General features: G+C 37.3%; 1 protein-coding gene across 2 annotated transcripts; it reads left to right on the forward strand.

Moving 5' to 3' along the window:
- The first annotated feature begins 701 nt into the window (after positions 1-701).
- Positions 702-2,170, forward strand: LOC106095644 (proteasome activator complex subunit 3). Of its 2 annotated transcripts, none has more exons than XM_013262924.2 (3): positions 702-1,059; positions 1,164-1,536; positions 1,609-2,170. In XM_013262924.2, exons 1-3 carry the CDS (start codon positions 1,036-1,038, stop codon positions 1,974-1,976), a joined length of 765 nt encoding a protein of 254 aa, XP_013118378.1. In that variant the 5' UTR covers positions 702-1,035; the 3' UTR covers positions 1,977-2,170. The 2 variants fall into 2 exon arrangements, with proteins under 2 accessions (XP_013118378.1, XP_013118377.1); XM_013262923.2 differs by having other exon boundaries at positions 703-1,059; positions 1,161-1,536.
- Positions 2,171-17,210: the final 15,040 nt, after the last annotated feature.

The raw sequence follows: 17,210 nt of genomic DNA on the forward strand, positions 1-17,210 counted from the left end.
TCGGTAAAATATCAATCGATAATCTGTCAAAAAATAAATATCGATAGTGCCATCAATATTTTGTCGGCTCTAGTAAGAGCTCTACTCTAGTATAGAGCTGGCAAACTATTTTTAACTTAATAAAAGAAATGAGAGGAATTATTTATTATATTTGTCGATTCCTCTTTGTGCTTTTCGCTTTTTTGGGTAGTGTTGCCAGAGAGAAGAAATTGGTGAAGTGGTGAGTATGCTGGTTAAATCATAAATTTATGATAACAATTTAATTTGGGGTTGCTTTCATTCGGCTGACTACAAAAACAGCTGATTTCTTTGTTTATGTCAGAATGAATAATGCACACTCTAATAAAAAAAATAACATGTGCTATTTCGAAAAGTGATTTTCATATGTTAGTTTCGTTTGTTTCACACAACATGTACAACTCTACATGTGCTAAATTTGACATGTCATAAGACAACTGCATGCCGTGTAATGGAGCCTTAAATATTCTTCCCGTGTTTATTACAAAACACAACTACTATAATAACGTCAAACAGTCGCTTTGGTAAAAGACACATATCGATCAGATCAAAAATTAACACTGCTATTAAAATCAACGAAAAGAGAATCATGTTGACGTTTATGCGCTTTATGCCAACGTTTCCCATTGTGACGAGTCAATCGCAACCTTTTCAAAAGTTAAAGTTGGCAACACCATGCACACCATCTGTCAAACAAAACGGCATTGCAAAGCACGCCGACATTTCTGGGGAGAGGAAAAAAGAATTATTCAAGAAATATTAAAATAATTGTTTCCAACGAAATACAAAATAAGTAACCACAACAAAATAACTTTGTTGAAATAGTAAATAATTGAAACTAATCACATATTCAATAACAACCAAGAAGCAGCTACAGTTAAATTAATTGTCAGTCACAAATTGCAAAAAAATCCCTTAACAATTTGGCGACGTCAATTTGTTTTGTGAAACAAGAAGCAGCGCCACTAGCCAACCACCACTACAAACTATCCATAAAATAAAAGAATAAAAGCAAAGATGCCGATCGATACCACTGCCAAAGTAAGTAGTTTTTTTTTTTTTGTAATGACAAATGTTGCTTTTTAGCTATTAGCTAATATGGCTTGGGTTTTTCAACCTTGTTTTTTGTAACATTTTTCTAGCAGGTTCAGGAATACAAAGACACCTTGATCAAGAAGGCAGAGCAACTAATTATTCAAGGATTTCCGGAGAAGATTGTCGAGCTCAATGAACTTCTGGACACTCCCATGTTTAGTGAGCGCAATTTCACTGAGGTTCATCAGGACTTAAACATTCCAGTACCCGATCCCATATTGGTAAATAATAATGGCTCCGAAGCCGCAGCTGCTGCTGCCGATGGTGGTGATGCTGATCAACCAGCTGCCAAAAGAGCCCGCACTGAAACCCCCTGTGGCACCAAGGTCATGTATTTGGCCAGCGGTTCGGTGCCTTGCAACACTCCCCTCTGCGAGATGATAAAAGTTGTTAAGCCCATTATCAGAAAATTAGTGGAAGATTGTAAGTTAGCCCATACAAGTAAGCCGGTTTTTGGAAATTTAACTTTCTCATTTTTTTTTCTTTTGGTAACAGCTAATCTTTTGAAAATGTGGATTTCGTTTATGATTCCCAAGATAGAAGATGGCAACAACTTTGGTGTTTCCATACAGGAAGATACCTTGGCGGAAATACAAACTGTAGAGTCTGAGGCAGCTGCTTTCTTTGATCAAATTTCCCGCTATTTTTTATCCAGAGCCAAGGTGGTTTCCAAAGTTGCTAAATATCCCCACATTGATGACTACAGGCGTGCCGTGGTTGAACTGGACGAAAAGGAATATCTCAGCCTATGGCTGGTGGTATGCGAAGTGCGAAATCGCTACTCCTCACTGCACGACATTGTCATTAAGAATATGGAAAAGCTAAAGAAACCACGTTCCTCCAATGCCGAGAGTCTTTACTAAAGCAAAAAACAAAAGAGGACCCATTCAATCAATATCACCGCCACAACCAATTGCTGTATAGAAAAGAACATCGTGCTTAATAATTTTTGTTTGGTTTTTTCATCTTGTATTCGAAGAAACAATGAAAGATGATCATTAAGACTTCTCTCCTCTACCTTAAAATAGAAATATATACAAAACATAAAATTGTAAAACATAGTTTTCTACTTGTAAACTTAAATCTGACCAAAATCGGAAATAGGTTTTCCCCATTCTTAATAATTATTATCTTTTTTTTTTTTTGTTTGAAATTGCGGTCTACGAAAATGACAATTCTATAATTAAAAAAATTTCTATGAAAAGAAATGATTATTTGAAAATTTTTATTCATTTTTCAATTAAAGTCAAACAAATACATAGCGATCGCATGTGAATGCCTTCGAACATTTTAAATAATTTCACAATGTCGGTTTATAAGTAAATGAGCAATACAGAGGAAGAGAGAGCTAGAGAGAGGATGTAAAGAGAATGTTAGCATACATTCAACATAACATAAATGGGAAATAAAAGTTTTGACACATGTAAGGCGATACCCACAATCGATTCATGCGTCGAAATGCTGAATCAGCATATTGATGCTCTTATATAAAGCATACCTTAGTAACTATTGTTAATAGTTTGTGTGTAGCTGGAGTCTGAATGCTACCCCATCGAAGGAGATATGCGGTCCTTTTTAGTTTAGTCGTTGGGATAGAAGTCATTCTTTGTAAAACACACAACTAAACGACGAAGGACAAAAAAGGAAGAATGGCGTTTTAATTTGGCCGGTTGGAATCTCATTACCCCAAGTTCTGTGGACGATTTTGTTAAATTCAATTAAGGATTACACTCCTAAGCTATAGAATTAAAAAAGTCGGGTACTTTATTCAATATTTCAGCTGGGAGCTCGAGGAATCCAAACGAGAAATGTTGTTGTTGAGCCCCATTGTCATGTAGAGGTGGCGATCCTCGTCAAAGTCCTGTAGGTGAGCAAGCTCATTCCGATCGCCGTGGGAACAGGGTGCCCATTGGTTATTTAAAGTCGCCAATTACTCGCCTTGTCATAACGAGCATCTTAAGCACTCAGTATTTGTGCAAGAGCTGGTGCCGCCCGGCCTCTCACTGAGACTCTCCGCTCGATACCGCTGATTGTCTGCGACAGGCGTAGCAGCTACTCCGAATGGAGCATTCCACTATCCGAATCTTTGGACGCGCCCTATAGCTCGCAGCTAAGCTTCTCATGACAGCTATGAGTACCACACAAATTGGAGCTTAATGTTCCGGTCTGTGTGGTGCTCACAGCTATCCCGTGCCGGGATTAAGGATTATACTCTGAAGATGCTACAGAATTAAAAAAGGGCTTCCATCAGCTCAAGAAATCCAAACGAGAAATTTTGTTGTTTCATCAGTGTTTTGTGGTTTATTCTTTCGTCTGCAGGACTCTGTTAAAAATCTAAGCACACTGGGACTAACTTGGAAACTGGTCCTAAGTTGAATAAGATTGACTGGGTAGCTAAATAGGTGCGATGTGGTTCCAGGTTGCAATAGGGACATACATCCAAGACGCTGGCATCAATCGTAGATCTGTTAGAGTTGAGGAGGCTGCATCTGCCGGAATGAAATTGAATCAAAACTACCCTGGAGCACCTTTCTTAGGTGCATTGGGTGACCTTGAGATTCTCTCTTGTAGCGCTAAACCTCTCGCTCAAGGTCTGTTTTTTCTGGGCTGACCTCTGCGATAGCAGCCATGCAGATACTAATTAAAACAACATGTAGTTGTGCCTTCGAAAGGGTAGAATAATTGACTCCTTATTGAGGTTGTCCACATGGGAACTGAAGAGGTTGTCCACATGGGAACTGAGGTTGTCCACATCAATCCCATGGCAGCCGGTTGAACGTACTGAATTGACCCGATGGAGTTTACGCCTTCAATTATCATATCCAACAAAAAAATATACAACTCCTTTGACGATGGATTGAACAGTGTGTCGGACGATTTGGTGGCGAATATGTTCAAATTTCTACCAGCGAAATAAACGACAAGATCGGCAAAGTAGTAATGCAACCTCCCGCAGATGTCAACATGATGAGGGGGGCCTGATGCTATGAATGTACAAACATCCGTGATACGATATCGATGCCATCTGGAGGGTGTGGAATAGCTTTATGCTTACTAATGTAAATACAAATTTGCCCATGAACATTCATTAATGAACAGGGACAAATTTCTAACATGTCAATGATGCTGTCGGATTCAAGTTCAAGCTAAATGATAGGAGGTTTCCTTTTTATAGCCGAGTCCGAACGGCGTACCGCAGTGCGACACCTCTTTTAGAGAAGTCTTTACATGACAAAGTACCTCACAACTGTCGCCAGCATGAGAAGGGGACAACCACCGTGGCCCGGCACGGGATAGCTGTCAGCACCACACAGGCCGGAACGTTGAGGTCCGATCTGTGTGGTGTTCATTGCTGTCACGAGAAGCTTAGCTGCGAGCTACCGGGCGTCCACAGGCTGCGGATAGTAGAATGTAACTGCAACGGCTGTCGCGGACAATCAGCGGTATCGTGCGAAGAGTCTCAGTGAGAGGACGGGCGGCACCGGCTCTTGCATAAATACTGAGTGCCTATGAAGCTCGACATGACAAGACGGGTTATTGGCGCCTTTATATAACCAATGGCCATCCTGTTCCCGCGGCGATCGGTGTTTTGGAGCTTGACGAGGATGCCAGCTCCATATTAAAATGTAGTTACAACTACAACAACAATCCCATGGCGGCCGTTAGTACTTATCGGATTGATCCGATGAAGTCCTTTATCGGCAGGGACTGCCCCATCAGTGTAAAACACACTGCTACAACAACCATCGCTGAGTTAATCATTCTGATCACTGGAGTGTGTTAACGGCGGAGATCTTTGTAATTAGTAATAAAGTAGCTCAGAGGCTTCTTGAATCCCATCGTGTCAAATTGAAGTCATTCCCAACACTTAATTGAGACTGGACCCTTTATAGTCCGAGACTGGTGACACCAAACACCGCCCAATAAAAAAATCTAAAAATAATTTCATACTCGCTTCTAAAAAAATTTAAACATGACTTACCTTTATGTCTTTGCATGTCCTCTAATTCATAATTAAGCCGTTCCTCCCTTCAGAAGTTCATCACACTGTCTATTTAACCACTGCAAATTCTTATTATCATAGTGAAAACTTTTCTCCAAAAACAAGGATGGTAACAAAGAATGGTCAAACCGTTGCGATGATACCTCTTCAATTATAAAAGAAATATTTAATTGTTCTTGCACTTTAGAATTTAATTTCGTTTGGTTTATATTCTAGAGTCTTCATGGTTAGCTTATGAAATACCGTTAAATACTAATATGGAACTACAAATGTTAAATTAAAGCGCCATATTGCGACAAAATACAAACAATGACCAGAGTTGCCGTTTGATTTTTTGCCACCTACAATGTAATAGATTTGCATTTGGGTTGTTTTATTTACCAATCGTATTCGACGTACATAAGACAAGTCTTATGAATACAGAAAGTAACAGCTCATATGACCAGTGTTGCCGTTAGTGGTAGGCTCCTACAAAGGCGGATTTAAAAAGGTGGTCTCACGCGAACAGTTGTTAACAGCCAGCCAGGTTTGACGGTATTAAAATGTTCGATTTTTGTTTGCATTCTCTTTGTGGTTATCTTCTTTCGCGTATATTCTCTGCTCATGTACGCACACGTATACACGCATGTACACTAATTTCTTTGTGTGTGTTGGCAAAACATCGATCAGCTTGATGGCAAGATGGCAGATTGCACCATATGATTTGTGGTTGTTGTACAAATGAGACCACCTTTAATTGTTTCGTCATGTTATGGTCTTGGAAAATTTCTCCCTGTCCACTATGGCCAGGTGGCTTAGTCGTTTAATATAAGCTTTTTATATAAAAATGAATTTGTGTTTGTTTGTAAATTTGTTTGTTCCGTATAGACTCAAAAACGGCTAAACAGATTTCTTTGCAATTTTCACAGATTGTGGGGAGTGGTCCGGAAGGAGCAATAGGCTATATAATTTTTTGATATCGCAAGGGGGGCGGACCCTGCCCCTTTACCCCAAAAGTACCACTCAACAACCGATTGGAACAATATGGGACTTAAATGATATGTATTCAAGAGTAGAGTGCGAATTCCATATTAAAAATGGAGTCCAAGTAATTGGGGGGCCGCCTCGACCCCAAAAACCCTCCAAAATAGGTTTATTGGACGATAATGACAATATGGGAATCGAATGAAAGGTATTCGGGAGTAGATTCCAAATATGGTCCGGAAGGGGCAATAGGCTATATAATTTTTTTATATCGCAAGGGGGGGTGGACCATCCTACTTACCCCTAAAGTACCACCCAAAAATGAAAGTGGACCGATCGGGACAATATGGGACTTAAATGAAAGGTATTCAAGAGTAGAGTACGAATTCCATATTAAAAATGAAGTCCAAGTAATTGGGGACCGCCCCGACCCCAAAACACCCCTCAAATAGGTTTATCGGACGATAATGACAATATGGGAATCGAATGAAAGGTATTCGGGAGTAGATTCCAAATATGGTCCCGAAGGAGCAATAGGCTATATAATTTTTTGATATCGCAAGGGGGGGTGGACCATCCTACTTACCCCTAAAGTACCACCCAAAAGTAAAAGTGGACCGATAGGGACAATATGGGACTTAAATGAAAGGTATTCAAGAGTAGAGTAAGAATTCCATATTAAAAATTAAGTCCAAGTAATTGGGGATCGCCCCGACCCCAAAACACCCCTCAAATAGGTTTATTGGACGATAATGACAATATGGGGCTCGAACGAAAAGTTTTCTGTATTGGATTACGAATATGGTCCGGAAATAGTTATAGTCTATGTAATTTGTTGATGTTGGAAGGGGGCGGACCCTCGCCCGTTACCACAAAAACGCCACCCAAAATCAAAAGTGGACCGATAGGGACAATATGGGTATCAAATGAAAGATATTGGAGAGTTGAATACGAATATTTTGGGTTGCCCAAAAAGTAATTGAGAATTTTTCATATAGTCGGCGTTGACAAATTTTTTCACAGCTTGTGACTCTGTAATTGCATTCTTTCTTCTGTCAGTTATCAGCTGTTACTTTTAGCTTGCTTTAGAAAAAAAGTGTAAAAAAAGTCTATTTGATTAAAGTTCATTCTAAGTTTTATTAAAAATGCATTTACTTTCTTTTAAAAACTCCGCAATTACTTTTTGGGCAACCCAATATATTGGACGTATTTATCAATATAGGACTCAAATGAAAGGTATTCGGGAGAAGACTAAGAATATGAGATAAAAAACGAGGTCCAAGCAATTGATGATCGCCCCATCCCCGCTAAGCTGCCCAAATGGGAATATTACTCAATCATAGTTTGATGAAACTCAAAAATGAAAGACATTTGAGAGCAGATTGCGAATATGACATTAAACTTTGTGACGTAGAATCTAGGTGGTGTTTTACCTGCTAAAATCGCCTTCAATAGGTTATTTGACCTATTAAAACAATGAGGAATCAACATGCAAATTTTTTGCAAATTTGCCCATGAACATTCCATTAAGGAACAGGGGCAAACTTCTCACAAATCAATGAGTGCTGTCCGATTCAAGTTTTAAGCTCAATGATAAGGGCCCCCCATTTTATAGCCGAGTCCAAACGGTGTGCAACAGTGCGACACCTCTTTTTGGAGAAGTTTCTACATGGCTGCCATAACAAATGGTACAGTACCTCCCAAATGTCGCAAGCATTAGGAGGGGATAACTATCGTTGATGTTCTTGCCAGGATTCGAACCCAGACGTTCAGCGTCATAGGCGAAAATGCTACCCTCTGCGCTACGGTGGCCTCAAGTGATAGATTTTTTTGAGTTGAGTGCGTCATTCATTCATTTGTGCTCAAGTGGCAGTGTGGCGCATAACCCTCATATAGACGCCCTTCACCAAACGGCTGTATACACCAATCATGACAATATGTGCTTAAATTAAAGGTATAAGGTTGTGAACTGCGAATCTGATATCATTATTCTGCTCATATATCTAGCGCACCACCTCACCCCAAAACAGTCTAACGGGACACTGTGTGATTTATTTAATGTATGGGGACACACATAAATGTAGCCCGCCATAGCCCCGAAATTATAACGTTCAGCGTGATAGCAGGAATTGCAAACCTTAACGTTAATGTTGAAAAAATTTTTAGCTCATCGATGGGTAAGACCAAACAAAGTGTTGCCCAGCAACCCCTTTTTTGTTCAAAAGTTTTACATGGTTTAATAGTAAGAACTATCGCCACCGCATCAAATATATATACACTGGCAAATTAGTTCTTTACCATATAAAATCGTTTAATATGGCAATTTGATTTGATTTAGAAAAAGATTTTATGATGACTATTTAATTGGTTGTCATACGGTATGGTGGTTGTCTATGAAAGACTATTCATAGACAACCACCACATGGTGATCCACTCTAAGTAGGACTTACATTTCAATTAGCGCCATCTGGCAGACTTCCATTTGAATTTATATAAACCAATTGGATTTAGTTGATCCACTTAAAAGCAGCAAGTAGATGACGCTAATTTGCAGTAGCCAACAAGAACAGAGAGAGGGCAGAGTGGTAAAATTTAATCATTCAGCATGTATCTATGTTATGACAAACTATCGGTCCTTTGAATAAAGACAAATAAAATGTAGGAATTTCGTTGCGTTTGTTTGCGGTATTTTTTTTTTAACTTTCCCGACCAAGACGGTGTTTAAGGTAGTTTAATTGCCAATTTTTGCCATAAAATAACAAAAAATTTCTATAGAAAGAAAAATTCCCCTTACCCTAATTTTGAAAAATGATTGATCTCAGAGATGGGTAGGGCGATTTAAGCGAAATTTTGTTTGCACACTTACAGCGACCTGAAAACAAAAAATTTGGTATCAAAGCCTGCCAAACGGATTTATAGACCGCGAATTGGGAATAGAACAAGAAATTAACTTTCACTTTTGGGACCAAGTCTCTGGGGGTCGACCACCCCCCAAGAAGGACTTTTACCGACCATTGCGATGTGGGGTTAAAAAGAGGTTTCAACTACAATTACTCAAAAATTTTCAAATTTAGCATAATCGGGCGCAGCGAAGCGGGCCGGGCTCAGCTAGTATATATATACATATATATATATATATGAACAGTAATAAAAACACCATATTAAAATTTTTAAATTTTGTTTATTTCGCCGTTTTTTTTTTGTTTTAATAAAATTGTTGTATTTTTACTAAGTAAAAAATAACATTGTCATTGACATACATATTAATATATACATATATATGTATAAAAACTCGTGCTTAATTGTAAAAAAAAAAAATCATAATTTACATTAGATCTTAGGATTAGTACAATATACGAATTAATGACAGAGAAAAGTACAAGGAAACAAGCAGCAAGAGAAAACTAAGTGATTAAAATTTCTGGTCTCTTTCGAATATGCAAACGAATTAAATTAAATAAATAACTGCTTAAAAACAAATTTAAATCTTTCCATACAACTAACTTAAAAAATAAGATTATTTACAAAAGCCATTTGAAAGTTGTTTAATTAGGGAATAAATAGAATGACAATAGTCTTCATGGATGCAGAAAAAATACATAGAAATTTTGAAAAATTTATACAAAATTGAAAATTTTTTCAAATTTAGAATTTCAGTGTTTTTTTTTGGGAAACATAAAGGATTGCTGGTTGTAAAAAGCGATGAGTAAAATGATGTAGTTACATAAAAATTAAAGTTTGGCTATGTTTCTCAGAAGATTGAAATTTTTTTTCAGCAAAAATTTTGTTTAAACGGTATAGTAGTATGGTAAAAATTGATTTATCTGTGTATTTTTTTTTTTAATTTTTTTTAAAGAATATCAAAATAGTTAAAATTTTTGTAAACATTCGAATTTCGAAAAAAAGACGTTTTGTCCTTTTTTTGTCGGTCACTTTAGAATGTTTCACCCTTCACTTATGAATGACTGATGAATGATGGTTTTTTTTGTTTTTGGTATAAATAAAAAAATTTATGAATTTTTTAAAATTTCTTTTTGGTATTTTACTAAAATTTAATTTCGAATTATAAATATAAGGATTTTTGTTACAATAGTTGCATGACATGTTATAACGCAAAATCTCAATGGGTATATATATATATATGTATATATATATATATATATATATATATATATATATATATATATATATATATATATATATATATATATATATATATATATATATATATATATATATATATATATATATATATATATATATATATATATATATATATATATATATATATATATATATATATATATATATATATATATATATATATATATATATATATATATATATATATATATATATATATATATATATATATACTTTAATATCTTCTTTGGAATGAAACTTAAACCTTGCAATGGGTAACTTTATTTTTTTTTCGTACTTCAATATCTTCCCTGGAATGAAACTTAAACCTTGGAAAGGGTAACTTAAAATGCATATATCTCCTTAGATATATGCACCTGATATATATATATATATATATATATCAGGTGCAAATTTTGGAGCTGGAAAAATCTCTCTTGTCATTCAAATGTTAATCTAAGGAGATATATGCATTTTAAGTTACCCTTTCCAAGGTTTAAGTTTCATTCCAGGGAAGATATTGAAGTACGAAAAAAAAATAAAGTTACCCATTGCAAGGTTTAAGTTTCATTCCAAAGAAGATATTAAAGTACGAAATGGATGATATTGCTATAGCAAATTATCTTGAAAGAGATATACAAGCGTTTTAAGTTATTTAAACAAACCAAAGGATGTGGAGGGTATAGAAACTATGAGCTTGGCATAGAAAGCAAAGCAGATCGCTATCAGCGTGCTTAAGCTTTAAATAACTTTAATTTTGAAGGGATTCAAATTACTCTAAATACATGCAAAAAAAATAATTCATGTGCCATAAAGGAAATTTTCGACAAACAATCTATGTTTGATGGGAAATTGGATTGCCTTCAGCCTGGCGCCGTTGGGTGCGAAGTTTTTGCAAATGCCAATTTGCCCATGAACATTCAATTAAGGAACAAGGGCAAACTTCTCACATATCAATGAGTGCTAACCAATTTAAGTTTTAAGCCCAAAGATAAGGGGCCTCCTTTTTTATAGCCCAGTCCGAACGGGGAAAAGCTTTTACATGGCATAGTACCTCACAAATGTCGCCAGTATTAGGAGGAGATAACCACCACTGAAATATGTTTCTGCTTTTTCGCCAGGATTCGAACCCAGGCGTTTAGCGGGCATGCTAATCTCTGCGCTACGGTGGCCATTTTTTACCTATAGTAAAATTTGAAAAATGTTTACTTCCGAGTTTACATTCGCACACGAACCGAAACTTTTGAATACTGACTGTAAAAGTGTGCTAAGGAACAGGGGCAAACTTCTCACATATCAATGAGTGATAACAAATTCAAGTCTTAAGCTCAAAGATAAGGGGCCTCCTTTTTATAGCCGAGTCCGAACGGGGGGAACTTTTTACATGGCATACTACCTCACAAATGTCACCAGCATTGGGAGAAGATAAACACCGCTGAAATATTTTTTCCACTTTATCGCCAGGATTTGAACCCAGACGTTTAACGTCATAGGCGGACATGCTAACCTCTGCGGCATTATAAATACAAGCATGTTTTATCTATAGCAAAATTTGAAAAATGTCTACATTCGAGTTTACATACGCACAGGAAAATGGGCTAAGTTCGGCCGGCCCGATTCTTGGGAACCCACCATTACATAATTACCAGGTAGTGTACCATTAACAGCGGAGTACAATTTTTTCTCGCGAAGTGCATTATCTGTTAACCAGTTTTGTTTGTGTGTATTATAGTTAAAAACCATAATACACACAAACAACGAAAAATGGCGCGAACTAGTAACATACATACATAACATCAGAGTTGCACTAATCACTGATTTTGACAAATAGTGTACTCAATATTTTGTTGTTGGGCAACTGCAACTACCTGTAAATGAATATATCTTGGAACGCAGGTGCTCAAGAAATCAAATCGGGAGATTGGTTTATACTGGAGCTATATAGACCAATTCGGACTGCACTTAGCACAGTTGTTGGAAGTCATAAAGGAACCCCAAACTTCAGCCCAATCGGACGAAAATTGTGGCTTTCAAGGGCAAAAGAAGCCATATTGGGAGATCGGTTTATATGGGAGCTATACCCAAATCTAAACCAATATGGCCCATTTCCAATTCCCAACGACTTTCAATAATACTTAGTATTTGTGCAAAATGTCAAGCGGTTAGCTTTACGCGGTCGAACGCTATAGTGATTTTGACAGACGGACGGACGGATGGACATGGCTAGATCGACTCAGAATGTCGAGACGATCAAGAACTTATATACTTTATGGGGTCCCAGAACAATATTTCGAGGTGCTACAAACGGAATGAATAGGTAATCATACCCTCATCCTATAGGGATGAGTATAATAAAAGTACGTTTACATTGGCCAGCGGATTTATGGCCGTGTTTTTTTCGCAGGTCTTACCATACAAAAATAAATCCCATTTTTGCAGGATTTACTATACCCACCATTGAAGGATGGCGGTAAATTCATTTTGTCATTCCGTTTGCAACACATCGAAATAACCATTTTTAACCCTATAAAGTATAAATATTCTTGATCAGCGTAAAAATCTAAGCCGATCTAGCCATGTCCGTCCGTCTGTCTGTTGAAATCACGCTACAGTCTTTAAAAATATAAATATTGAGCTGAAATTTTGCGCAGATTCTTTTTTTTGTCGGTAAACAGGTTAAGTTCGAAGATGGGTTATATCTTGATATAGCCCCTATATAGACCGATCCGCCGATTTAGTCCTAGGCCCATTAACGCCGCATTTATTGTCCGATTTTGCCGAAATTTGGGAAAGTGAGTTGTGTTCGTCCAGTCGACAACCTTTTTTAGTTTGGCCCAGATCGGTTCAGATTTGGATATAGCCGCCATATAGACGCATTTCTCGATTTAAGGTGTTGGGCCCATAAAAGGCGCATTTATTGCCCGATGTAGCCGAAATTTGGAACAGTAAATTGCGTTTGCTTCTTCGACAACATTCTGCAATTTGACCCAGATTTGGATATAGCTGCCATATAGACCGATCTCTCGATTTAAGTTCTTGGGCCCGTAAAAGGCGCATTTATTGTCCGATTTCGCCGAAATTTGGGACAGTGAGTTGTGTTAGGTCCAGATTTGGATATAGCTACCATATAGACGGATCTCTCGATATAAGGTTTTGGGCCCATAAAAGGCACATTTATTGTCCGATTTCGCCAACATTTGGACCTTCGTCGACCCCCTTTAATTTGGTCCAGATCGGTTCAGATTTTTATATGGCTGCCATATAAACCGATCTCTCGATTTAAAGTCTTGGCCCCATAAAAGGCACATTTATAATCCGATTTCGCAAAAATGTGACACAGTGACTTATGTTAGGCTTTTTGATGTCCGCGTAAACGATATTTCATGTTTGCTGTAAACGAAGCATTTTTGGTTTAAATGAAATTTTGAGTTTTTAAGTAAAGCGGCCCTTCATTACCACAAACGAAGTGCATAAAAGTTTTACCCTAGTCGAAGTGATAAAAATATGGCAAATTTGTGACTCACTTTCACCGGTGGAAGGAAGTGTAGGATAGTTATTATAGTAACTAGTACATCTCCAAACAAGAGTTGTTTGTCGCAAAAATATTCTAAACGTTTTATTTTTTTGCATGTATCAAACTATTTTTTTTTGAATGTCTAAATGTTTCTGCATACAATTTAAAATTTGATATAAACTGAGGAGATACATGCATTTTAAGTTTAGTTACAAAAATAACTCCAATTTGAGTTAAATTAAATTAAAAAAAATATTTGTGATAAAAGTCTATCATATGATACACTGAAAAAATGTTTTTCCTGATTTTAAAGATTCGAGCCAAAGGTAAGCAAACTTTAATTAAAGATGTTCAATATTTTCCAGCTTTTTAAGGAAACATTTGCTTTGGTGAAAGATAATAAGGCCATTTTTTTCTATTTTAAAGTTGGTACTTGGTCGGTTTTCGCGGGGAAACTCCATATGAAAAAAATTAACGGAAAATATTGATGAAAAGTTTTGTGACACGTAGTAAATTAATATTCAGATCTGTCAGAACGCGTACTTCCGAACTGCGACGGGTGGCATTTTGACAGTTCTCATGTGGACCACCTCCATCAGGAGACAAAGATTCTACCCATGCGAAGACATAACTACCTGCTGTCTAAGTAATACCTTTTGGGCTGCTATCCCAGAGACCATCCCAATCATCATCTTGTGGATAGATATCCTACGCCCAGAAGCCTTAAGGTAGGTCTACCTGATTTAGAGCGTGAGGTTCAGCGCTACAAGAGAGAACCTCTAGATCAAGCGGCATATCAAGCAGGTCTAGACAAAATTCATGGAGACACGGATGCGATAAATGGCTGCCGGGTGAATGTGGTCCTTGGAGAAGGACCGCCTCCCACTGCACCTGAAGAAATTGATCTCCCCCGGCAAACAAAAGTAGTTCCGGCAGATGCAGCCGCCTCAACTCCTACAGAGCAAGGATTGATGTCGACGTGCAAGATGTATGTCCCGATTGTAACCAGGGACCGCACGATACACGTCAGATTGTGTAGGTTGGTCTGGAAGCAAACATAGGTTATATAATTTTTTGATATATGGAGGGTGGCGGACCCTCCCCCTTACCCCAAAAGTACTACTCAAAAATAAAAGTGAACCGATCGGATACATAGCTGAACCGATTTTCTTAAAGTTTTAATAGATTGTATACGTTTGTCTGGAAGGCTAAGGCTAGGCTATATAGTTTTTAGATATCGGGTGGAGGCGGACGCTCCCCTTATCACAAAAACGCCACCCATATCCGAAAGTGGTCCGATGGGCACAATAAGGATATCAAATGATGGCTATTGGAGACCAGAAATCGAATATAGTATTAAAATTTGGGTCCAAGTATAATATCCAATTTTGGAGCCAAGTGTTTTGGGGTACGCTCTTAAGCACCCCTTAAACTGAACTTAAGGAATAAAGGACGAATTGATATCCATTGTCAGTGCAAAGTGCCGGTGGGCGCCCAAGCCCCAAAACACCCACCAAAGGGTTTATATTTACCGGCCATGGCAATATGGGGCTCAAATTAAAGGAATTTGGAAGTGCTGCACGTTATTGATATCCATATTTGAGTCGAAATTTCAGAGGTGCCATCCCTCCCCTAATTTTTAAAAGCACTAGGAACCAGGAGTGCTTTCCGATTCAAGTTTAAGCTCATTGATAAGGGACCTTTTTTTATAGCCGAGTCTGAACGGGGTCCCGCAGTGCGACACCTCTTTAGGAAAATTTCTTTAAATGGCCATTCATGGCATTGTACCTTGCAAATGTCGCCAACATTAAGAGGCAATAACCACCACTTTGTCCGATGTTCTCGCCATGATTCGAACGCGTTCAGCGTCATAGGCTACAATGGCACGAATTCGATACCCGCATTCAGGGCGAAGTGTCCCCACCCTAAAAAGATATTAGAGAGTTAAAGAAGGTGCAGCGGAGCGGGCCCGGTTCGGCTAGTATCCTATCATTATGATATGTCAAATTCTCATTGACATAAAACGGCCGCTCAGACTCCAAAACAGCGTGATTTAAATTTATCCTTGATTTGTTGGACTTACTGAACATTGCTATATTTTTCAAGACGGACTTTTTTAATCATTTTTTTACTGTTTACGGTTAGTGTTGTAATATTCAAAGTATTGAAGATGTCGAAAATTTGGAAAAAATCTTCTCCAGTTTCATAAGGTATTCCGTTTATTCATAGATCACATACAACTTGTACATGATCGAATTTTTGTTGACTGGTTTATATTTGCTTCATTTCGACTTTCAAATTTTCCAACTCTTCATGCATTTGATTAACTTTGCTGGCAACTGTCTCAACAAGCTCGACTCTCTCTATGTCTCATTTAATGTGGTTCATACTCTTATCGAGACGCTATACACACTGACCAATGAGAAACTTAATCAATTCCGTTTGTTTCTCAAACCTCTTATCCATAAGCTGCAGGGAGCGGTAGGGGGAATCGCAATTTGAGAGCCTTGGTGTTTTGTTTATGCTCTCTTCTCCAAAGCATAACACCTCTCTCACACAACATTTCTGCAGGAGTTGAGTCGGTGTGGGTGAACGATGAGAGTGTTGAAACTGGCATCTCAGACATAATGAGCACATATCCGTTGTGTTGATTTTGTATATTAAGCTTTGGTTATGCACTTTATATTCCCAGCCTTGGAAGTTTATTTTGTATTGAAGATTTTTATTCTTCTTTCTTGTATCATATGAAGTTGCACACACAATCAGGTAGCAGGTATGTTATACACGGTTAACATTTTTGCAGTCAGTGGTCAGTGTTAGTAATAAATTTTAATTTTATTTCGGGAGCAAAACGAAACACGACTAGTATGTGAAAGCGTGAATACGTCTTTTAGTGCAAAGACCTATAAGTAGTTTATAAAGCCTTTTAGTGAATACGACTGAGCATCTTTATTTTAAAGTTTTGTTTCTTTGGCTCGTTTTCCTTTGCTAAAATCCTGCAAAATATCCATGGTACAGCAAAGATGTAGTGTCATTAGAACAACAACACAAATCTACCCTCAATGAAACTACCTTGGCAAAAGCTGTAAAAGCAAATGTCAAAGTGGTTTTAGAAATAAACTTTGTTTTACAATTTATCTTGTTCAAATGTGTGTTTAAAGTTGTATTTCCTTGTGTGTGGAGTTAAAAAAAGCAAGAGCTGTGTTATAAAGCCTATGACATTTGGATTTACTGCAAAATCAAAACAAGAGTAAAAAAAAATTACTCAGCTGTTCGAATGACCTCAAAATATAAGTGAATCCTGGAAAGAATCTTAAATTTTGGGCCAAGTTTTTTTTTTAATTCCTTATATTGATTATTGACTTAATCAATACTGTAAATAATATTTTCATGCAAACAATTGTAACAAAATATCGTTCGAAACATTGAAAAAAAAATCTAAATTTCACCTAATCTTCATATGACTGATTTTTT

This window comes from Stomoxys calcitrans, chromosome 4 (assembly GCF_963082655.1).
Source record: "Stomoxys calcitrans chromosome 4, idStoCalc2.1, whole genome shotgun sequence".
Lineage (NCBI taxonomy): Eukaryota > Metazoa > Arthropoda > Insecta > Diptera > Muscidae > Stomoxys > Stomoxys calcitrans.